The sequence below is a fragment of the Balaenoptera acutorostrata genome, chromosome X, assembly GCF_949987535.1.
Source record: "Balaenoptera acutorostrata chromosome X, mBalAcu1.1, whole genome shotgun sequence".
NCBI lineage: Eukaryota > Metazoa > Chordata > Mammalia > Artiodactyla > Balaenopteridae > Balaenoptera > Balaenoptera acutorostrata.
The window spans coordinates 98,146,449-98,171,536 of record NC_080085.1 but is presented as its reverse complement, the minus strand read 5'-3'; the positions used below and the strand labels follow the sequence as shown (position 1 = coordinate 98,171,536).

General features: G+C 37.6%; 2 protein-coding genes across 2 annotated transcripts in view; one reads left to right on the top strand and one right to left on the bottom strand.

The window, feature by feature from the left end:
• ALG13 (ALG13 UDP-N-acetylglucosaminyltransferase subunit) overlaps nucleotides 1-1,460 on the bottom strand; it is a 72,792-nt gene extending 71,332 nt beyond the window's left edge. The window contains 2 exon segments of the mRNA XM_057538812.1: nucleotides 154-316; nucleotides 1,323-1,460. Of these exon segments, the coding sequence (XP_057394795.1) occupies nucleotides 154-316; nucleotides 1,323-1,403 (244 nt within the window). The 5' untranslated portion in view covers nucleotides 1,404-1,460.
• DCX (doublecortin) overlaps nucleotides 982-25,088 on the top strand; it is a 364,534-nt gene continuing 340,427 nt past the window's right edge. The window contains exons 1-3 of the mRNA XM_057538813.1: nucleotides 982-1,502; nucleotides 5,945-6,032; nucleotides 6,571-6,644. The gene's annotated coding sequence lies outside the window, so the exon portion shown is untranslated. The remainder of the gene's footprint in view (nucleotides 1,503-5,944; nucleotides 6,033-6,570; nucleotides 6,645-25,088) is intronic.

Sequence of the window (25,088 nt, the reverse complement as noted above, 5' to 3'; positions counted from 1 at the left end):
TGTTCCCGACTGCTATACTGAAATCAGTATTTTATTCAAAAGGGCTACCGGTGAGTTACCCTAGTGATTTTATTTTACATCAGAAAAGTTCGAGTTTCTGTTCTTATTTCTTGTCTATCAAAAACCAAACCGGACGGTTCTACGGCACTTTACCGGCGTGACTAATAACAAGATCTGCTTTCTGAAGGTCTTCTTTCAATGAATCCTTGTATCTGTAAACATCCAGAATAAATGACTCCGTACTGAATGGTTCAGGTACCACCTTTCCTCTACCTATTTGTAGGACAAGTCGGTTGTAACCGAGGCTCTGGATTATCTGAAGCGGGAAAAAAGAAAAAGCGGGCCTTTTAAACAGGCTACTGTAAAAACAGTAATATCGACAACAAACTACCCAATCGGAGCACGAGCTGCCGAACAGTCGAACTGGATGGAGCCCGTTAGTTTTTCAAACGGCTCCTTTTTCCCCCGTCCCGGGCCCCGACCTGGCACCTCACTAGCCCTAAGGAATCTAAACGCCCCAGGTCATCCCGTCGTGACAGAAATGGCCCAGCAAGAACTAGGAGACCAACGCAAAGACTCTGAAAAAAGCGTCGCAAACTAGGGAGGGAGGGCAAGGAACAGCGTCGTCATAGCACACGGCTGGGGCTGCGCGAACCACGAGCCCTAAGGAGAGAGCGCGCTTGGGGGACGCCGCGCCGCGCGGGGACGTCGGCCGCGAGGGTGCCTGAGCCGGAGGTAAGGCACGGAGACCGCGGCCCGAGCGCGGCGGGGCAGGGCCGGGGCAGGGCGCCGAGCGGTCCGGCCGGGTCGGGCCGGGCAGAACCCGACGGAGCGCGTCGACCGCGCGGCCCCAAGGAGCGGCCAGCGAGGCGGGCACAGGCGCAGGCCCGGGCCCGGGAGGCGGGCCGGTGCCCCGGCTCGGAGAGGTGGAGCCGCTGGAAGGAGGGGCGAAGCCGGAGGACGGAGAGGCGGAGGCGGAGAATACGTGGAGAAAATACGGGAGAAAGAAGAAGCCGGAGAAAGGACGGGGAGGAACGGCCCCGCAAAGCTGTGGGGAACGGGAAGAGGAGGCGGAGGACCCTAAGGAGCGGGGGAGCTGAAGGAGAGCCCAGTCAGGCGCGGGGAGGAGCCGGCTGAGGAGCGGCGGCACCAGAGGTTGAGCTGCCGGGGATTCCTCCCGAATGCAACAGTCAGGCAAGGTTACCGAGGTTAACGGTCAGGCTGGCGGCAGCGAGCGGCGAGCTCAGCGCGGGCAGTCCCGCCGCCTCCCGCCCGCCTCCCGCTCGCCTCCCGCCCGCCTCCCGCTCGCCTTCCCCACTCACTTGCAAACTGTCGTGCGCCGATACACACGCAATAAGGTCGTCAAAGCTGGTGGTCCCTACAGTAACAAACACGCACTTCATCGCGTGTGAGCCACAACCCTGAATATCAAGGGCCGGATGTGACGTAGCGGAGCCCACGTGGACGCCGTGGAGCCCACGTGGACGCCGCAACTGCGCTAGGTACGGAGGGCGGAAGTCGGCCTTGGCCTCCAGGGGGCAGCAGCCACCTGATCTGTGTCGCCGGTGAAGGGTAGGGAGCAAAGAGTGTTCCTGGCCTATGTGCGGGCCACTGTTTTAAGCCCTTTGCGTGTAGAAGCTCGTGGGACCCTCACAGTTAAGGAGGTGGGGATTGACAAATTTATTTTTTTCAAAAGTGGGGTTTAAAAAAAATAATCATGAAGCCTCTCACCCTTGTGTTTGCATCCTTGCTCGGGTACCACATATCTTTTAATGATATAGAAGTTTGGGATTCTTTAGCCAAGATACATTTGAGCGCCGGTTTTACTTCAAGTCTGTTGAGGGCATCTGAAAAAAAAGTGCCTTTTAAAAATCGTTCATTAGGGCTTCCCTGGTGGCGCAGTGGTTGAGAGTCTGCCTGCTGATGTGAGGCGCACGGGTTCGAGCCCTGGTCTGGGAAGATCCCACATGCCGCGGAGCGACTGGGCCCATGAGCCACAGCTACTGAGCCTGCGCGTCTGGAGCCTGTGCTCCGCAACAAGAGAGGCCGCGATAGCGAGAGGCAGGTGCACCGCGATGAAGAGTGGCCCCCACTTGCTGCAGCTGGAGGGAGCCCTAGCACAGAAACGAAGACCCAACATAGCAATCAATCAATCAGTCTTAAAAAAAATCGCTCATCAGCCTGGGCTCTTCTTCCAACTGTGGTTCTCAAGAAGCCAGAGCCCTACAGAGTCTTGGAAGCTGCAGAGAAACGGTAATCTCCATTAGCAAGCACTGTGTGTAAAATAGAGGCTTTAAGGCCTGAAGCCTACATCTCTGTCATTGAACCCATCCATTGAACCATTTAAAACGTTGAATTACCATAAATTTAAATTATAATAAAATGTAAAATTATACATTAGCATGAATAAATACCACATATATATTATACTTAGGCAATCAGGTACGGGAGAGGCGATTTCTCAAGACTCCTCTTCTTTGTCTTACCACCATTACTAAGATCATTGCCTGCTTTATCTCATTCTAATGTTTTCTGTATTTCCTACTTAATATTTCAGTTTAGCTAATATGGATGTTTTGCTCTGCCTGGTTAAGTACAGAAGGGAAGGTATGAGAAGAAACTCTTAAACACGAGAAGGATTGGAGGTGAATTAAGCCTAGAACATGGGCTAAAAAAACCTATTAAGCCTATTTCTAACAAGACTGTTTCTCTAAATCTTGTAGCTTGAGTACATGTCTTTTTGAGGGGTGGTATGCTCTACCCGTTTCTTGGTACCAAATTTCATGAATTAATAAAACTAGTTTCATAATAACAATAAATGTAGAAAGATCATGGCTAAATAATAAAATATAAGCATATTTCCTGCCCAATAAGAGGAATAAAGTATGAATATTTATTGGAATATAAAGACAAAAAATATTCCAAAATATTCTGTAATTCAGAAAGATCTTGTGTCCTTGATATCTTTTCCTGTATCTGGAAGATATAAATTAAAGGAGCACTGTTCTGATGAGGTCATAGAGAGAATAAGCACATACAGAAATTTAATAGTCTTAAATTTCCAGAAAATAAGAAAATTGAATATCTAATGAAACTGAGCCCCGCTAAAACAGTTTCCTTACCGAGTTAATGATTAATCTATCTATTCAAAACTTTTTTCCCTTTCTTGTGCCCTCTGACCTCAATCCTATGCTAACTGACCACTAACCAACCAGAGTCAGGTGACTAAAATTGCTGTTGTAGATATCATCATTACGGTAAAAACTCAGGTTGTTTCTCCAGGGCAAGATGAGCTCACAGACCCCTGAGCCATGGACCACATGGCCAGAGAATCCTAAACCAGAGACATCTTGACTCCTGAAATCATGCTTGAGAAATGTCACAGAAATATCACAAGACAATGATTAATTCCAGTTTCTTTGTTCTTCCCCTTCAAAACATCTCCAACTCAGAGACCAAGATGGAGTGAATCTGAGACTTGTATCCCACTCCCTTGCTTGGTGCCCTGCAAATAAACCCTTACTTTGCTGCAAACTCCCACTGTCAGAGTTTGGCTTTCTGTGGCATGGGCACACAAGCCCTTGCTTGGTTACATTAATACTTTAAACGTTCTAGACTTTAATAAAACATCTTCTTGCAGAAATTGATCCAGAAACATTTTAAGAACCCAAGATTACATAATTAATATAAAATTTTGGTAATTAAGTCTTTTCTCTGTTTTGTCAGTGTTAAGTATGCATTTTATTTTACTTGGGTGTATTTTTCCTAAACTTACACAGGCTTACTTATCAAATAAATTAACATTATTTCTAAAAATGTTTATGATTATGAAAAATGTAAATTTCTTTTCAACTACATTAAATCAGCATTCTGACAAACTTTATTTCAACAGTAACTATGCTTCCTGGTATGCCAGCTTGAAGATAATTTCCAAGATCTTTAAGCACCTTTTAAAAAAGTGTGTACTGACATTAAATTGAGTTAATTAATGGATGATTGTTGCACAGCTGGATACTTTTTAAGTAAAATAGAATATTGCAACATTGATTTAAACTAAGCCTAATTCTAAGTTTATATATTTTTGCTTCTTATTTGAAATGCTATGGAGAAGCTCTATCTTGGAGTTGTGTAATCAATTTGTTCATTTTTTTCCACTTTAGGAAGTTATCAAAAGGATTTGTGTGGCTATAGAAAGTTTTGTCATGTGTAGTCTTAAACTCTGCTAGTCTGTTAACATGCTTATATATGCCAGACAGTTCTCAATTATATCCACCCTGCACTTTTCTCTTTAAATTAGAAATTAGTCACTTTTGTTAAAAGTTATAATTAGTATGGGTGGTTGAGGCTCTTCAAGGAGTAACAGTGACAGAGAATTACAACAGTATATGTGCTTTTGTTTTTCAAGGAAAAAGAATAGTTTTTTTTTTTCCTGAAGCAGCTTTTTTGGTTCCAGAACCCTTTATACGCTTAAAAATTATTGAGAACCTCAAAGAGCTTTTGTTTATGTGGATTATAATGTTAGTTATAACTATTGAAATTAACCATATTAGAGACTAAAATATGAGAAAATTTAAAAATATTTATCGATTCATTGGAAAGTAGTAATGATTAGCACGTTGCATGTTGACATAAATGACCTATTTTTTCTGAAAAATAACTATATTTTTCGAAACAAAAATTTTCATGAAAAGAATGGCATGTTTCACATTTTTGCAAATCTGTTTACTATCTTACCTTACAGAAGAAAGCTGGATGCTTGTATCTGCTTTGGCATTTAATCCATTGCATTATCACACATCACAAAACCTCTGGAAAACTCCACTCTATACTCATGTGAGGCATGGTACACTGCTACCCCTTTCTTGACACCAAATTTCATGAATTTGAGAGGATGAGAGTCAAAAAAAAACACATAACATCTTAATATTATTATGAAAATTATTTTGACCTCACAGATCCTGTAAAGGAATATGAGAGTATTAAAAAAAATGACAAAACTTAGAAAGTGAATTTTATTTGCCTTCGTTTATAATACCTGAGTCTGAAAAGAAGCTACGAAATACGTTAAAATGTTTAGAGTACTCCCTCAGTTTAGATGGGGTTGTTTCCTTTATTTAGTAATTAATGCTTCCACCTACGATTTGAAAGATTATTCTTTACCTTACATGTAATCTGCCTAAATAGCAAAGATTCTGTGTCTTACAAGAATAATCTTCTATCACTTAAGTTATCTTTATTGTGTCCCTGATTATTTAAGGGGAAAATACCCATAGAATGCGACTCTTCACTTACAATAGTGTTACATTTTTTTAAATGCATTATTTGTACTTGGATTAAATAGTAAGGGAAGCATTGTTTCTCAGTCACTCATGATCCTATCTAATCAAGTGACCAAATCTCCTCTGAGAACCCTTAATTTTGTCTTCCCAAAATCAGTTCCTAAATTTAGGACCCATAAAATAAAATTTTCAGAATATATTACATACATAAAACTAAAACTTTTATGCATAAAATCTCTAAGACTTCTCAGAGGGCCTTTGGAATCACAAAGATTTGCGCTGCCACCTTATTAGAAAAGATACTGGAAATAATTAGGTTTGTTTAATTTGTTACTATAGTAAAGTTGCATGGGAAAAGTTGTCAGATCAGAAGGGACATTCAGCCTTTCCTAAATTACGTTTGTTTGGTAAAATATTAGTATAAAAATTTCAGAAATTGCATGCTTTACGGGAAGTCCCCAGCAATTTGTCAGTGCCCTCCATGACGGATGTGCCCTCCATAATACTATTTTACCTTCAGGAATAACCCTCATCAAAACTCCTATGAAATAGTTACATACTGGACTCCAATACAGAATTTTACTCCTCTATTATGATAGAATTGGCAATAGTAATAAATTAACCACAGCCATTAAATCTCTTAATGTTCTTGTTTTACTCTAAAGCTTACCCGAAGATTCTACTACAGGCTAGAATTTGTATCTTCAACAAAGAAGAACAATCTCAGAGCCTCATGGAAAAGGACCGTACCAGGTATTTCACATTATTGCTACTTCAAAGAATAGGCTTCTGAGCTGACATCACTTAGATAACTTTCAGACAGCACCAGTGGACTGAGGCAAGATTTCCAGGACTCTTTCTAATCCAATGAAAGGCTCAGAACACTACAGAGTCAGATAACCAGGAAGGATGTACTAGGCAATGCCCAGCCTTCCGTAAGCTACCCAGTAATCCTTTCCTTCCCCCCCTTGCAAAATCTTTCAGTTTTTCATGACATTTGAAACCCAGGTTTTCTGACATGCATTTTAGAAGAAATATCGTATGTACTTGCCCAGATAAAATAAGCACGGAGCTATTGCTGAGAATCTGAAGGAAATATGGAAAATAAAGTAGCATTAGTTATCCTTATGATTAGGGTGGTTTCGTATTGGTTTTATGTAAATGAGGATCTATTTTATTTTTTAAATAATTCAGAATGAAATTGTGATGAATGTATGCCATATTAATTTATTCATATTCTTTTTATATTTTTTTGTTTCTGCTCTTGCTGTTTCCTCTCCCTCCCCATCAGTATGGTTAGCTAATCCTTCAAGATTCATCAGAGGTGCAAGTTCCTCCAGGAAGCCCTTCTCTGACCCTTGTAAGGTATGTGCATTATGTGCAAATATTGTTCTTTGCTTACCTCTGTCATAATTCTTGATGTTTAAATTACCTATATACTTTTTTCTTCCTCTGGATGGTAAAATCCTGAAAGAGTGGAGACCATGTCTAAGTCATCTCTGAATTCCCAGAATTTAGGGCTGTCCCTGGAACCTAGGGACGTAAAATAAATGTTTATTGAACTAAAAAAGAGTTATGTTATTAGGTACCATGCTAGGCCCTGTGGGGAATACAAAGGTAAATAAAACATAGTGCCTTTTCTATCTCAAGAATATATGGTTTTGTTCATAGGCTGATCAAAGTTTTGTGGACTTTATTTTTTTAAATTAATTTTATTTATTTATTTATTTATTTTTGGCTGTGGTGGGTCTTCATTGTTGTGCACGGGCTTTCTCCAGTTGCGGCGAGCGGGGGCTACTCTTCGTTGCGGTGTGCAGGCTTCTCATTGCGGTGGCTTCTCTTGTTGTGGATCACGGCTCTAAGCATGGGGGCTTCAGTAGTTGTGGCACGTGGGCTCAGTAGTTGTGGCTCGCGGGCTCTAGAGTGCAGGCTCGGTAGTTGTGGCGCATGGGCTTAGTTGCTCTGTGACATGTGGGATCTTCCTGGACCAGGGATCGAACCTGTGTCCCCTGCATTGGCAGACGGATTCTTAACCACTGCACCATGAGGGAAGTCCTGTGGACTTTTAGAATTAAGAAACCATGGAATTCATTGGTTTTATTTTATGGACAGGAAACAGAGATTCAAATAGATTGTGATTTTTTTCTCAAGATAATAATAGCAGAGGGTTGAATCCAACCCTCCAGATGCTTGTCAAGGCATACTATGCTGACTTATCCTTTAATGATGAGCCTACAGTATTGGTATCTATATTATAGTATAAAGTAATAACAGCAATATGACTTTTAAAGTCTGATAAACCAGAAATGTTTCTTCTTAATCTTTTAAACACAGCACGTTATAGAATCCTTGAGCTGCCTAACTATTGTGTTTAGATTTATTTCTTTAATTTTTCATCATTCATCAAAAGTTTCTATATATCCTTTATTATTAAAGTAAATGTCTTTTATCAAAGCTGAGAAGTTGCATATTATAAAACATTTGTTTTTAATCTCTGCTTTGTGGCTCCATTGTGTTCTTGAAGAGTTACCAGAACTTGGCTCTCCCTTTCCTCCTCCCCCTTCCAAATATTATTGATGGTGATTGTCTTACTGTTAGGGACGCAAAAATAATTATTTCTTGCCTACACTGGTCAAATCAAAATTTTACTATAATAGAGTCAATTTTTGGAGAACCATAAAGAAAATTGTTTAATTTTAAAGAGATAGCAGAATATGCTACTGCAAAATATGGCACTTTGACATAAGAATTATTTTGAGCTGAAGGCAATTGAGAAGAAGCAGATACAAGAAAAACTCTCTGCCCTACCCTTATTTGCCTAAAAGTAGTAGTCGTAAGGGTATGCACCTCCCCTCTGTACCAGGAAGGACAGAAGTTAACCACCAGAGACAGCTCTAGACCCTTACAGCCTGGAATCAGCATCAGAGGAACCTACATAACAAACTTTACTAACTAGCTCTTATGATCCATTAGTTCCTCCATATATTTACCTTCTCCCAACTTGCCACCCAAAAAACTCAAAGTCCATTTCCTTTGTCTTGTCAGTTCTCTAAGAATGTTTTGTTATTTTAAGCTGCTGTATTAGGTCAAGCTCTAACAACCCCTTTCAGTTACTCATCATTGAGTACTTGGAGCATATGCCTGATGCACATGTTAGTAAACTTCCGTTTGTTGTTCTCTTGTTAATCTGTCTTTTGTCAGTCTAATTTACAAAGCCCCACCTGGAGAAGGGTAGAGGGACAAGAAAGATTTTTTTCCTCCTCTACAGTTTATTAATAGATATTTTTCTTTCAACCATGTTTAAAAGATTCCAACTAGGTTTCCTAGTTTCTTCAAGATCCTAGTGAGTAGAATGAAATTCTTCATTTACCCAAGAGTGTGCAAGAGAGCTGATAAAATCAAGATTCAAAAGGATACCCAAAAAAAGATATGAAAGAAAATATGAAGAAGCAGAAACAATGAGTTCAAATAAATCAGATCAGGGTCTTTGGCTTAGGTTAAAAAAACACAAGTATAAAATTGAGGTTTTAATGAATTGTAATGAATGAGAGTTGGCTGTACCACTACTTGAGTTATCACAGGCAGGGAAAATAGCTAATTTTTATTGAGCACTCCTAATGTGACAAGCAATGTGGTAGACAAATTATATGTCTGATCTCTTTTTATCAGACTTAAATTGAAAGACTTTTACAAATCCTATCTGTACGTGAAATTGCTGCTTATAAAAAATTATGCTACAAGTCATATCAAAACTACAATATTACTTAAATAATTAAAATGAACCTTTGTGATTTTTACCTCACATTCCTTCCTAGGCTACAAAGACAAAGATCAAAGACCATGAAATGCTCTTTTAAAGTAAAGTCCAATTGAGTATGGAACAAGTCACCTAAATGAAGCATTTAATTCTATTATTGTGACTATAAGACTAAGTTATACATCTTATTACCAAGTATTTTTGGAAGAAGGAAAAGACATTTATGTGATCCTAATTATATGAGTATGGATCAGTGATGTTAATTAAGCCCCTGTTGCGTAAACTTATCATAATCAGCTTAACTACAAATGATAAAATGTTTGATTAAAGGAGACTATACTGAATGAAACATAATACCAGACATTGTTTAGAATCCATTATATGATAGAGGGCTAGTACTCAGATGAGACAAAAGATGTTAAGACTTGGATGTTTTTCAAGAACTCAAGTTTTCAAAAAGGTCTGAGTTGTTTTATTTTGTTTTTACTTAATTCTCTATCTAATTTTTGCTAACTTATAGCAAAAACTACAGAATATAACATTCCATTTTTTATAAATATCAGAGGCATGGACAGATCACTTAATAAAAACAAATTAATTCAAAAATATTCATTGAGCACTTACTATGTACAAGTCCCTCTGCTACACACAGATAGACTAGACAGCTTAGAATCTAATGAAAACACACAAGCATGCAAATATGTTGTGATAAAGTGCAATAAAAAACTTAGCAATGCAAGAGAGAATAACAGGAGAGGTGAGGTGGCGTGGGAACCGACTTTATATTCAATGGTCTAAGAAAGCTTCTCTGGAGAAGTGACATTTAAGCTGAGGCTTGAAAGATAAGGAGCCAACCAGGAGAAGACTGAGGGAATAGCCTTCCAAGCAAAGTGAATAGACTGTGGACAGGTCATCAGGAAAGGTGATTTTCTTGTTTGAAAAGAGAAATGAAAAAGGACAGTGTAGGTAGAGCATAATAGGCAAAGGAATCGGTGGCATGCAATGAGATTAGAGAGTTAAACAAGCCCTATAGGTCATAACAACGATTTTTATTTGTATCCTTCAAGAATTGAGTAAGTGGAAATGTGCCAATGTATGTAAGAGGATTTTTACCTATCTTAAAAGCTGTGCTTTCTAGATTAGAATATGCCCACAATGCATCTCAGAAGAATTAAGCTAAGCACAAAAATGTATTGTTCATGGGAATAACTCATTTTTAAAGTAAAATTTTAATTTTATTAAATTGATACCATGTACATAGTTGTTGTTGTTTTTGTTTAAATAGTACAGTAAAAAACAATAGTTCTCTGTCCTATCCCTCTCCGTTCCTGATTCTCACTCCAAAGGGCAATAACTTTAAACAACTTTAGCTATTCCCTATAATATTTACTACCATGTTTCTATGTATCGATAACATGCTTATATTGCTATGTCAACTGAAAAAAAACACACAACCTGAAAGTTGCAAGTTATGTTTTATTCTGGGATGTTATTGAGGACTATAGCCTGGGAAACAGCCTCTCAGATAGCTCTGAGGAACTGTTCCAAAGAGGTAAGGGAGGAGCCAGGATATATAGCAGTTTTTGCTAAAAGCAAAAAAACATGTAGTCGAACATCAAAAGTTACTGATAATCACAAAAAAACAGACATCTCAAGGTAATGAATTTAGCACTTTTCTATGTATGGGAAGATGCAAGAGTCTGGGCTCATCAAAATTATTCCTTTGATATGCATCTTAACTATTTGGGGCCAGTATCCAGCTTTTCTCCATTCTCAGTTCCCCTCAGGGTGCACCGTTGTGGGGGGCTGCAGTGGCTGATGGTTTGATGGCTGCAACACCCTTTGTTTACTGAAATGGCAGGCAACATTCATTTTCCACAGCTATTTCTTGATTTTTCAGCTTTTTAGATAATATCTATTGACTTTCTATTATGAAAGGTGGCAATTTGACTCTCTTATGTACCCATAAACACATACTTCCCTTCCTCCCCAAATTTTTGGTAAAATAAGTATTCAGTGATTATATTACTATGACTTTGTAAACATTATTCAGAGTTTAACTATGTATTGAGTATGTTATTACATTTCCTATCCTATAAACATTTTGTTCTGCTACATTTTATTTAATTTTTATTTGCTTAGGATTCTTTTTTCTGAATCTATCACTTACTCATACCCAAACAGGTCTTCCCAAGAAATCCATACAGCTCCTCTCTGTATGTTCAAATACGTCAGGGTAACTATAACTTTCATTTTTTTAAATTAAAGATGTCTGTGATAGGGATTTTTATCCTGTTTCAGTTTGAGCTGGTTTATCTTTCTGAATAGCTGTCCTCCTGGGGTATCCTCTCACTGTTATCTTGAAAATTCCTTTTGCCTTTCTCTTGTATTGGATCCCATTTTCTATACCCTATGTTGCCTTCACTTTTCCTTTAACTTCCTCATTTTGGTGGAAAAATATCCTCCAATAACTTCCTGAGAAAGATGATAAATTTTTTCAAGATTTTTGCATGTCTGAAAACACCTTGTTCTAATCTCTCATCCGGTTGTTAGACTGATATAGAATTCTAGGTTGGTTTGTTAGTTTCCTATTGCTGCTGTAACGAATTACCCCAAACTTAGTGGCGCAAAACAACAAAAATTTATTCTATTTTGACCAGAAATCTGAATTCATTTTCAATGGGCTAAAGTCAAGGTGTTAGCAAGGCTCTTTCCTTCTAGAGGCCCTAAAGGAGAATCCTTTTCCTTCCTTTTTCCAGTTTCTACAGGCCACCTGCATTCCTTGGCTCATGGCTCCTTCCTGTATCTTCAAAACACATCACTCCAACCCATGCTTAAGTTTTCACATCTCCTTTTTTTACTTTGATTTTCTTGCCTCCCTGTTATGAGAATTCTTTTAATTACATTGGTCCTACCCAGAAAATCCAGGATAATCACTCATCTCAAGATCCTTAACTTAATCACATCTGCAAAATCCCTTTTACCATGTAAGGTAACATATCCACAGGTCCAGGGATTATGACAAGGACATCTTTGGAGGGAGGCATTATTCATCCTCTCACAGTTGGAAATGACTTTTCCCTAAAAACTTGTCTTCTTGATTTTAGGGATACAGTTTAGAAGTTTGTTCCTAATATTATTTGTGATACTTTGTATATGACCTGTTTTTTTCTCTCAGGAAGCTTCTAAAATCTTTTGTTTATTCTATCTTCTGAAATTTCACTATGATGTATGTTACTGAGAATTATTTTCTCATTCACTGTTCTGGATACATGATAGACCTTTGTAATCTGTATACTCATATCCTGCAGTGCTAGGAATTTTCCTTGTGTTATTTCTTTAGTAATTTCCTTCCTTCTGCTTTTTCTGTCCTCTCTTTCTGGAACTTCTTTTGGTCTAATTTGGCCCTCCAGTACTGAATCCTTGAACTTTCTCATCTTTTCTCTATTTTCCATTTCTTTTTCTTTTTGTTCTACTTTCTAGGAGAGCTCATCAATTTAAAATTTTTAATCTTCTATTGATTTTTAGGATTACTACTATATTTTGAATTCCTAAGAGCTCTTTCTCATTCGTTGAAAGTTCCATTTTTACAGAACACTGTTCTTGTATCTTGAATTTAGTATTACCTCATTTCTCTGAAGATGTTATTATAGTTTTGTTTCTTTTCTCTTTGACTTTTGTTGCTGCTGCTGCTGTTGTTTTGATCTCTGTCTTTCATTTTAGAAAATTTACTCAAATATCTAGGGATTTGGTCAGCCATAAATATTTAAGAGTGAGGCACAAAAAAGAAGTTCTGTCTCCATTGTTGGGACTTATGGATTGTTGAGCTTCACTGGGGAGTAACTGGAAAGAAATTCAATCTTTTTAATGGGAGACCCCAAATATCAGTGTCTGTAGGGCTTTACCCTTGTGTTGGTCAGCTTCTACAGAATGCTCCAGTCTGCTCAGCTGAAAATATCTTAGAAATCAGCCAGCAGAAAGGTGACAGAGGGCAGTCTTACTATTTAGTAAATAGAGATTCAATCCCCATTTTCACTAAAGTTCACAATCCAGCCCTCAGCTATGCCTATTGTTTCCAGCACTAGAGCTTCTTTTCTGGAAAGATGTTTTAATTACCGTAGAAAGTAAAACTTGAATCTTTTTTTTTAACTGAAATCATTGTTTTTCTTTCAGCTAAGTCAACAAGCTTCTTTAACAGCAAGAAGCACCCATTGACCCTCCAAGCAGTGAAATAGAATACTGTATTAAAACTTGAATCTTGTTTGAATGGATAAGGAGCTTTTGGGATGTAATTTTTCCTTATACATACTTTCAATCAATCCTCCTCTTTTTAGCTCTCCCTTCAACCTGTGTCTCAGAGATATCGAGTAACTTTAAAAACAACTCGTCACCACCAGCCTTAGGTTTCAGCTTTTTCCAGTTTGTTAAGTAAGCTTAACATTCATCTCATCTATTGCTTTCCAGCTTCTAAAGTTTTGTCAACTTTGCTTGTCTGCTGTTGTCTTCTCTCCTGTTCTCTTTGTCCTTCTCTATTTATACCTTTTTAAAAAAATTCCTTTACTGTCATTTTAGTGGAGCTTCATGCAGGTGCAGAGATGAATGCATGTTTCTAATCTGCCTTGTTTAACTGGAAGTCTTATAGCACACTCTATATGGAGAAATAATGCAGTCCAAGCTAATAACATTAAAGGTGGAAGACTAAGAAGCCCACTTGCAAAAAGAAAGTCTGTTTCTGAGAAACGTGAAATAAGTAGTTCTATAATATGTAAGCCATATATGTGACTATTCACTGTACTGTAAAAGGTCTGTTGCTACAAAAAACTGAGTTATATCAACTTTCAAATACTTAAAATTATAGGTAATTTAACTGGATACACAAACATAAGATATACGGGCTTGTCTAGTGTTTTTGGATACAGAATGTATTTTTATGAAAAATTGCCTCTAGACATTAATTGCCCTCATTGGGGAACCTTAAGAAGTATGCCATTTAGTGCCTAGTTGGAAAGACTCCTGATTGGAGAGATGGAGCCGGGAATTTAATGTAGATTTCATGAAATGAGTGAATTCCAGACACTATTTTAAAAATATTATTCAGACTCTTTTAAAAAAAGAGTCTGCCTGGTCCTCCTCTATTCCAACCCTGACCACACACCCTGCCTATATGTAAATTTGGGAAAAGAGGTCAAGGTAAGAGCCAAGAAGTGGGACTGCACACAATAATAATACTAATCGCTAATATTTATTAACCTTTACTGAGTGTTTACTGTGTGTCAGTAACTGTGCTAAACACGTTTTGTGAATTATTTCATATACATGTTTAGTGATTATTTGACAAGAGAACTTAAACAGTAAAAATGGAAGGTTAAATAGGTAAAGAGGAGGAAAGGCGGAAGAATGCCTCCGAAGAGTCATAATATTCTCATTTCCTTTCCCTCTCCCATTCCTCCCCTTCCCAAGTGCTCTAGACTTATTTATATTCATGGCATAATTCTGTACACTATCCCTGCTTTTTGCTTTTCTTTCAGTGTGTTAATACTAAATAGTTCATCTTAGGTACTTGAATTTGAAGGTTAATGATTTGGAACTTCAAGCAGGAGTTTTGACTCCAATAGTTCACTGTTTTGCAAAATATACCATCAAATATTTTGTAAGAGAGGATATGGAATAAAAGGAGAAAGAGAAGAGAGAGAAACCTGCCAAGGCATTACTATAAATTTTAAACGTGTTTTTTTTAAAGCAATATGGCTGATGTTTCACAGTTCTTTTTTCACAAAAACTCCTAGATAATAGCAACCTGTGATGATTTAATACATATTCAGTCAAACAAACTACCAAGAATGCATAGGTCTGGAACATTTATAAAATTGGTCTAGGATTAAAGGAAATAATCTGGAGAGGAAATGAGAATTTAAATAATTAATTCTCCCAAAGATTAGTAAAATATATTTCAGCCTGCCAATTGTTTAAGATTGAAAAATTTGCATTTTTTATTGTAAAAGGACAAAGTATATTTCTTTTTTCTTACTTGATTGATATCTACTGAGTACCTACTCTCTGCAGGGCATTGTGATTAGCATTATGGGAAAAAGGATATTAAAAATGCCTAAACTGAGTCAGCTCTACCCACCACCAGAGCCTCCCATCAAGCCTCTTAGATAGCCTCAACCACCAGAGGACAGACAGCAGAAGCAAGAAAAACTACAATCCTGCAGCCTGTGGACCAAAACCCACAGTTACAGAAAGATAATCAAGATGGAAAGGCAGAGGGCTATATATCAGATGAAGGAACAAGAAAAAGACCCCAGAAAAACAACTAAATGAAGTGGAGATAGGCAACCTTCCAGAAAAAGAATTCAGAATAATGATAGTGAAGATGATCCAGGGCCTCAGAATAAGAATGGAGGCAAAGATCAAGAAGATGCAAGAAATGTTTAACAAAGACCTAGAAGAATTAAAGAACAAACAAACAGAGATGAACAATACAATAACTGAAATGAAAACTACACTAGAAGTAATCAATAGCAGAATAACTGAGGCAGAAGAACGGATAAGTGACCTGGAAGACAGAATGCTGGAATTCACTGCTGCAGAACAGACTAAAGAAAAAAGAATGAAAACAAATGAAGACAGCCTAAGAGACCTCTGGGACAACATTAAACGCAACAACATTCACATTATAGGGGTCTCAGAAGGAGAAGAGAGAGAGAAAGGACCAGAGAAAATATTTGAAGAGATTATAGTCGAAAACTTCCCTAACATGGGAAGGGAAATAGCCACCAAGTCCAGGAAGCGCAGAGAGTCCCATACAGGATAAACCCAAGGAGAAACACGCCGAGACACATAGTAATCAAATTGGCAAAAATTAAAGACAAAGAAAAATTATTGAAAGCAGCAAGGGAAAAACGAAAAATAACATACAAGGGAACTCCCATAAGGTTAACAGCTGATTTCTCAGCAGAAACTCTACAAGCCAGAAGGGAGTGGCATGATATACTTAAAGTGATGAAAGGGAAGAACCTACAACCAAGATTACTCTACCCGGCAAGGATCTCATTTAGATTTGATGGAGAAATCAAAAGCTTTACAGACAAGCAAAAGCTAAGAGAATTCAGCACCACCAAACCATCTCTACAACAAATGCTAAAGGAACTTCTCTAAGTGGGAAACACAAGAGAAGAAAAGACCTACAAAAACAAACCCAAAACAATTAAGAAAATGGTCATAGGAACATACATATCGATAATTACCTTAAACGTGAATGGATTAAATGCTCCAACCAAAAGACACAAGCTTGCTGAATGGATACAAAAACAAGACCCATATATATGCTGTCTACAAGAGACCCACTTTAGACCTAGAGACACATACAGACTGAAAGTGAGGGGATGGAAAAAGATATTCCATGCAAATGGAAATCAAAAGAAAGCTGGAGTAGCTATACTCATATCAGATAAAATAGACTTTAAAGTAAAGAATGTTACAAGAGACAAAGAAGGACGCTACATAATGATCAAGGGATCAATCCAAGAAGAAGATATAACAATTATAAATATATATGCTCCCAACATAGGAGCACCTCAATACATAAGGCAACTGCTAACAGCCATAAAAGAGGAAATTGACACAATAATAGTGGGGGACTTTAACACCTCACTTACACCAATGGACAGATCATCCAAAATGAAAATAAATAAGGAAACAGAAGCTTTAAATGACACAATAGACCAGATAGATTTAATTGATATTTATAGGACATTCCATCCAAAAACAGCAGATTATGGGCTTCCCTGGTGGCGCAGTGGTTGAGAGTCCGCCTGCCAATGCAGGGGACACGGGTTCGAGCCCTGGTCTGGGAGGATCCCACATGCCGCGGAGCAGCTGGGCCCGTGAGCCACAATTACTGAGCCTGCGCGTCTGGAGCCTGTGCTCCGCAACAAGAGAGGCCACGATAGTGAGAGGCCCGCGCACCACGATGAAGAGTAGCCCCCGCTTGCCACAACTAGAGAAAGCCCTCGCACAGAGACGAAGACCCAACACAGCCATAAATAAATAAATAAATAAATAAATAAATAAATAAATAAATATTAAAAAAAAAAAAGAAAAAAACAGCAGATTACACGTTCTTCTCAAGTGCGCATGGAACATTCTCCAGGATAGATCACATCTTGGGTCACAAATCAAGCCTCAGTAAATTTAAGAAAATTGAAATCATATCAAGCATCTTTTCTGACCACAATGCTATGAGATTAGAAATGAATTACAGGGAAAAAAATGTAAAAAACACAAACACATGGAGGCTAAACAATACGTTACTAAATAACCAAGAGATCACTGAAGAAATCAAAGAGGAAATCAAAAAATACCTAGAGAAAAATGACAATGAAAACACGACGACCCTAAACCTATGGGATGCAGCAAAAGCAGTTCTAAGAGGGAAGTTTATAGCTATACAAGCCTACCTAAAGAAACAAGAAAAATCTCAAGTAAATAATCTAACCTTACACCTAAAGAAACTAGAGAAAGAAGAACAAACAAAACCCAAAGTTAGCAGAAGGAAAGAAATCATAAAGATCAGAGCAGAAATAAATGAAATAGAAACAAAGAAAACAATAGCAAAGATCAATAAAACTAAAAGCTGGTTCTTTGAGAAGATAAACAAAATTGATAAGCCATTAGCCAGACTCATCAAGAAAAAGAGGGAGAGGACTCAAATCAATAAAATCAGAGATGAAAAAGGAGAAGTTACGACAGACACTGCAGAAATACAAAGCATCCTAAGAGACTACTACAAGCAACTTTATGCCAATAAAATGGACAACCTGGAAGAAATGGACAAATTCTTAGAAAGGTATAACCTTCCAAGACTGAACCAGGAAGAAACAGAAAATATGAACAGACCAATCACAAGCAATGAAATTGAAACTGTGATTGAAAATCTTCCAACAAACAAAAGTCCAGGACCAGATGGCTTCACAGGTGAATTCTATCAAACATTTAGAGAAGAGCTAACACCTATCCTTCTCAAACTCTTCCAAAAAATTTCAGAGGAAGGAACACTCCCAAACTCATTCTATGAGGCCACCATCACCCTGATACCAAAACCAGACAAAGACACTACAAAAAAAGAAAATTACAGACCAATATCACTGATGAATATAGATGCAAAAATCCTCAACAAAATACTAGCAAACAGAATCCAACAACACATTAAAAGGTTCATACACCACGATCAAGTGGGATTTATCCCAAGGATGCAAGGATTCTTCAATATACGCAAATCAATCAATGTGATACACCATATTAAAAAATTGAAGAATAAAAATCATATGATCATCTCAATAGATGCAGAAAAAGCTTTTGACAAAATTCAACACCCATTTATGATAAAAACTCTCCAGAAAGTGGGCATAGAGGGAACCTACCTCAACATAATAAAGGCCATATATGACAAACCCACAGCAAACATCATTCTCAATGGTGAAAAACTGAAAGCATTTCCTCTAAGATGAGGAACGAGACAAGGATGTCCACTCTCACCACTATTATTCAACATAGTTCTGGAAGTCCTAGCCACGGCAATCAGAGAAGAAAAAGAAATAAAAGGAATCCAAATTGGAAAAGAAGAAGTAAAACTGTCACTGTTTGCGGATGACATGATATTATACATAGAGAATCCTAAAACTGCCCAGAAAACTGCTAGAGCTAATTAATGAATATGGTAAAGTTGCAGGATACAAAATTAATGCACAGAAATCTCTTGCATTCCTATACACTAATGACGAAAAATCTGAAAGAGAAATTATGGAAACACTCCCATTTACCATTGCAACAAAAAGAATAAAATACCTAGGAATAAACCTACCTAGGGAGACAAAAGACCTGTATGCAGAAAACTATAAGACACTGATGAAAGAAATTAAAGATGATACCAACAGATGGAGAGATATACCATGTTCTTGGATTGGAAGAATCAACATTGTGAAAATGACTATACTACCCAAAGCAATCTACAGATTCAATGCAATCCCTATCAAATTACCAATGGCATTTTTTACAGAACTAGAACAAATCATCTTAAAATTTGTATGGAGACACAAAAGACCCCGAATAGCCAAAGCAGTCTTGAGGGAAAAAAACGGAGCTGGAGGAATCAGACTCCCTGACTTCAGACTATACTACAAAGCTACAGTCATCAAGACAATATGGTACTGGCACAAAAACAGAAACATAGATCAATGGAACAAGATAGAAAGCCCAGAGATAAACCCACGCACCTATGGTCAACTAATCTATGACAAAGGAGGCAAGGATATACAATGGAGAAAAGACAGTCTCTTCAATAAGTGGTGCTGGGAAAACTGGACAGCTACATGTAAAAGAATGAAATTAGAATGTTCCCTAGCACCATACACAAAAATAAACTCAAAATGGATTGGAGACCTAAATGTAAGACTGGACACTATAAAACTCTTAGAGGAAAACATAGGAAGAACACTCTTTGACATAAATCACAGCAAGATCTTTCTGGATCCACCTCCTAGAGTAATGGAAATAAAAACAAAAATAAACAAATGGGACCTAATGAAACTTCAAAGCTTTTGCACAGCAAAGGAAACCATAAACAAGACAAAAAGACAACCCTCAGAATGGGAGAAAATATTTGCAAACGAATCAACGGACAAAGGATTAATCTCCAAAACATATAAACAGCTCATTCAGCTCAATATTAAAGAAACAAACAACCCAATCCAAAAATGGGCAGAAGACCTAAATAGACATTTCTCCAAAGAAGACATACAGACGGCCACGAAGCACATGAAAAGGTGCTCAACATCACTAATTATTAGAGAAATGCAAATCAAAACTACAATGAGGTATCACCTCACACCAGTTAGAATGGGCATCATCAGAAAATCTACAAACAACAAATGCTGGAGAGGGTGTGGAGAAAAGGGAACCCTCTTGCACTGTTGGTGGGAATGTAAATTGATACAGCCACTATGGAGAACAATATGGAGGTTCCTTTAAAAACTAAAAATAGAATTACCATATGACCCAGCAATCCCACTACTGGGCATATACCCAGAGAAAACCGTAATTCAAAAAGACACATGCACCCAAATGTTCATTGCAGCACTATTTACAATAGCCAGGTCATGGAAGCAACCTAAATGCCCATCGACAGACGAATGGATAAAGATGTGGTACATATATACAATGGAATATTACTCAGCCATAAAAAGGAACGAAATTGAGTCATTTGTTGAGACGTGGATGGATCTAGAGACTGTCATTCAGAGTGAAGTAAGTCAGAAAGAGAAAAACAAATATCGTATATTAACGCATGTATGTGGAACCTAGAAAAATGGTACAGATGAGCCGGTTTGCAGGGCGGAAGTTGAGACACAGATGTAGAGAACCGACATATGGACACCAAGGGGGGAAAACTGCGGTGGGGTGGGGATGGTGGTGTGCTGAATTGGGCGATTGGGATTGACATGTATACACTGATGTGTATAAAACTGATGCCTAATAAGAACCTGCAGTATAAAAAAACAAACAAACAAAACAACTAATACTAAACTTTCATTGGGTTATTTGTATGGAAATATGTTAATATAAATGTTTCAGACATTAAAAAAAAATGCCTAAACTACTGTTTATCAAGAAGCTCATAATCTAGTGTTGAAGGTAAGACATATACAAAAGAACTGCTATATTGTATATGGTATTATGTGACAAATACCATGTGAATGATGCAAAATATTTTGATTTTTCTGTTTTGCCAACTTGCAGTATAAACAGAATGAATTTTGTAGGTAACGTTCCATATATATGTGTTTCTTTGTATACTATTCATACGTGCTAACCTTTGACAACTGCTGCAAAACATCATTAAAACCAGTTCAGGTACAGCAAGTCTAGAAAAAGAGCTGCCAGCTAAGGCACACCAAGGTAAAAAATTACTGGTTTCAATGAGATATATGTGCATGTGTTTCTTATAGTGGAATCTATTGTTTAATAGAGTACATTCAGCCAAGTGTACTAGGTATATATTTCATTTAATTTTCACACTAATCCTATAAGATCAGTACTATTTTTATCCCCATTTTACAAATGAGGAAACTGAGGATCAGAGAAATGAAGTAGCTTGTCCAAAGTTAAACAGCTGGTAAATGATGGAATCAGGAGTTGGACCCAGTCTGTTTAACCCCTAGTCTGCACTCCTAACCATTTAGCTCTGCTGTCTCTTTTGTGGAACATGGTAGTAGAGAAGTCTAGGAGATATTTAGGTATCTGAGTCTGGAGTTCAAGAGAAAGGGCTGGGCTAGAGATGCAGATGATGTAGTCATCAGCATGTGTTATATATCCTCAAATATAAGGAGACCTCAATAAGAAGATATCAGAAAGTTTTTCTTGTCAACCGGATTATAAAAATGTTTAGGGATATAAATGAATGAGTTAAATATCTACTTAGGTTATTTAAAATTTCAATTTAGTAAAATAATTAAGTTCCATTATATAAATACATTGATTTACCTGTGTTGCTTTTATCCCCTCCTATTTCATGAAATATATAACTCTTCACATGTATTTTCAACATTAATATCTGCATTACCAGAGCCTATTCTTGTCAGCTAACTGGTTTCCAGAGCTCGTTGCCTCACTTATACATAAAAAAACTATTTGCATCATCTTACTGTAAAGGAAATTTTATCCCAAGTCACAAATACCCATTCATATAACATCACGTTTGCAATTGTGATGTCATATTTCCTGGAGTAGTCACTACATTTGTATTAATATTTGTATTAAATTTGTATTGATATTTTATGTATATACATATGTATGTATTTGCTTGCTGATTTCTTTTTTTAAACTAACTTTGATGTAGGTTATTTCATGCAAACATGGTAGTGTTAATTGAAATCATCAGGGTGGAAAAGTAGATAGGGCTTCAGTGAAAGAAAAACACACACACACAACAACAAACAAACAAACAAAATACCCACTTCTCATATTTACTGAGATGTATTAAAAATCTATTCGGTAGGTGCTCTCATCCCTACAACAACCCAATACTATCCCTGTAGCATCATTTCCCCCCACTTCTTTTTCTAACAGCTGAGGAATGAGTCTCAGAAAACAAATTTATGAAGGAGAAATAACTTAGAAACAACAGAGATAGGATTTTAATCCAGATCCGACTCCAAGGCCCATGTTCTTTTTTACCTGTTCTGCTTTATGATCAATAAATAATATGGGGCTTCCCTGGTGGCACAGTGGTTGAGAGTCCGCCTGCCAGTGCAGAGGACACGGGTTTGAGCCCTGGTCTGGGAGGATCCCACATGCTGCGGAGCGACTGGGCCCGTGAGCCACAACTACTGAGCCTGCGCGTCTGGAGCCTGTGCTCCGCAGCGGGAGAGGCCGCGGCAGTGAGAGGCCCGTGCACCGCGATGAGGAGTGGTCCCCGCTCGCCGCAACTGGAGAAAGCCCTCGCACAGAAACAAAGACCCAACAGAGCCAAAAATTAAAATAAATAAATAAATAAATAAAATAAAAATATAAAATAAATAAATAAATAAATAATATGTAGTTGTGAGACAGCTGACTAATGGCCATGAGGGAGAATTCAGTTAACTAATTAGCCTATGTGTAAAAATGCAACAAGTTTCATAACACATTGTTTTCAGCAACTGTCACGCCTTCTAAAGGATAGATGTCATATGTCAATACATGGGAGATCATTTTTGGAGAGTTTCATTAGGGAAAAGAAGGAGAGAAGAGTAAAACTAGATAAGCTGGGTGGTGATATCTGAATCAACAGTCATTTTGTATTAGAGTAAGTTAGAGAAGGAACTGTTTATAGTTCTGGCATATATCTGCTCCTGAATTCCCATGGTAAGGCTGTTAGGTAAAGACATACTTAATATCAGAAGTCACTTTGACATTTAAAACAGAACCAATGTGATCTCATAGATCTTATTTCTAGACATTTTTAATATTAGTGTAACAAAATTTTGTTTAGCAAGAATTTGCTAAATAAAAAAGTCACATTTATTACCTTTTGAATCCTCTCTCTTTTCTTTTTGGTTAGTCTATCTAAAGGTTGGTAAATTCTGTTTATCTTTCAAAAACCAACTCTTAGTTTCATTGATTATTTTTTATTATTGTCATTCTAGTCTCTATTTCATTTATTCCTGCCCTAATTTTTATTATTTTCTTCCTTCTGCTAACTTTGGGCTAAGTTTGTTCTTTTTCTAATTTCCTGGAGGTGTAAAGTTATGTTGTTTATTTGAGATCGTTCTTTTTTCTTAATGTAGGTATTTATTGTTTTGAACTTCCCCCTTAGAACTGCTTTTGCTACATCCCATAAATTTTGGTATGTTGTGTTTTTGTTTTCATTTGTCTGAAGACACTTTCTGATTTACCTTTTGATTTCTTCTTTGACTCATTGGTTGTTCAAGAGTATGTTATTTAATTTCCACACATTTGTGAATTTTTCAGTTTTTCCTCCTGTTATTGGTTTCTAGTTTTATGCCTTAGTGGTTGCAAAAGATACTTGATAGGATTTCAATCTTCTTAAATTTACTAAGACTTGCTTTGTGGCCCAACATAAGATGTATCCTGGAGAATATTCCATGTGTGCTTGAGAAGAATGTGTATTTTGGTGCTGTTGGATAGAACATTTTGTATATGTCTGTTAGGTCCATTTGGTCTATAGTGTTGTTCAGAACCGCTCTTTCCTTATTAATTTTCTATTTAAATGACCTATGCAATATTGAAAGTGGGATATTAAAGTCCCCTACTATTATTGTATTGCCATTTCTGAACTGACCCCTTTATCACGATATAATGACTTTCTTGTATCTTGTGACAGACTTCAGCTGAAAGTTTATTTTATCTAAGTGTAGCCACTCCTGCTCTGTTTTGGTTACTATTTGCATGGAATATCTTTTTTCATCCCACGTTTTTTTACCTTTTAAATCTGAAGTTTTAATATACTTGCTTTCGTGGTATTTTTCCCTCATATTTAAGTTACAAAAAACAGGCACCCATTCAGAGCAAAATCACAAAATGGACACTTAATAAATGTTAAAAGAAACCAGATGTTTTCTAAAAGTGGCAGCTTTGCCCAGCTAGAAAAGGATTACTCTGCTTTTTTTTTTTAAACATCTTTATTGGAGTATAATTGCTTTACAATGGTGTGTTAGTTTCTGCTTTATAACAAAGTGAATCAGTTATACATATACATATGTTCGCATATCTCTTCCCTCTTGCATCTCCCTCCCTCCCACCCTCCCCATCCCACCCCTCTAGGTGGTCACAAAGCACCGAGCTGATCTCCCTGTGCTGTGCGGCTGCTTCCCACTAGTTATCTATTTTACATTTGGTAGTGTATATATGTCCATGACACTCTCTCACCCTGTCACATCTCACCCCTCCCCCTCCCCATATCCTCAAGTCCATTCTCTAGTAGGTCTGTGTCTTTATTCCCATCTTGCCACTAGGTTCTTCATGACCTTTTTTTTTATTCTTAGATTCCATATATATGTGTTAGCATACTGTATTTGTTTTTCTCTTTCTGACTTACTTCACTCTGTATGACAGACTCTAACTCCATCCACCTCATTACAAATACCTCCATTTCATTTCTTTTTATGGCTCAGGAATATTCCATTGTATATATGTGCCACATCTTCTTTATCCATTCATCCAATGATGGACACTTAGGTTGCTTCCATGTCCTGGCTATTGTAAATAGAGCTGCAATGAACATTTTGGTACATGACTCTTTTTTTTTTTTTTTTATAAATTTATTTATTTATTTATTTATTTATTTTTGGCTGTGTTGGGTCTTCGTTTCTGTGTGAGGGCTTTCTCTAGTTGCGGCGAGTGGGGGCCACTCTCCATCGCGGTGCGCGGGCCTCTCACTATCGTGGCCTCTCTTGTTGCGGAGCACAGGCTCCAGACACGCAGGCTCAGTAGTTGTGGCTCACGGGCTTAGTTGCTCCGCGGCATGTGGGATCTTCCCAGACCAGGGCTCG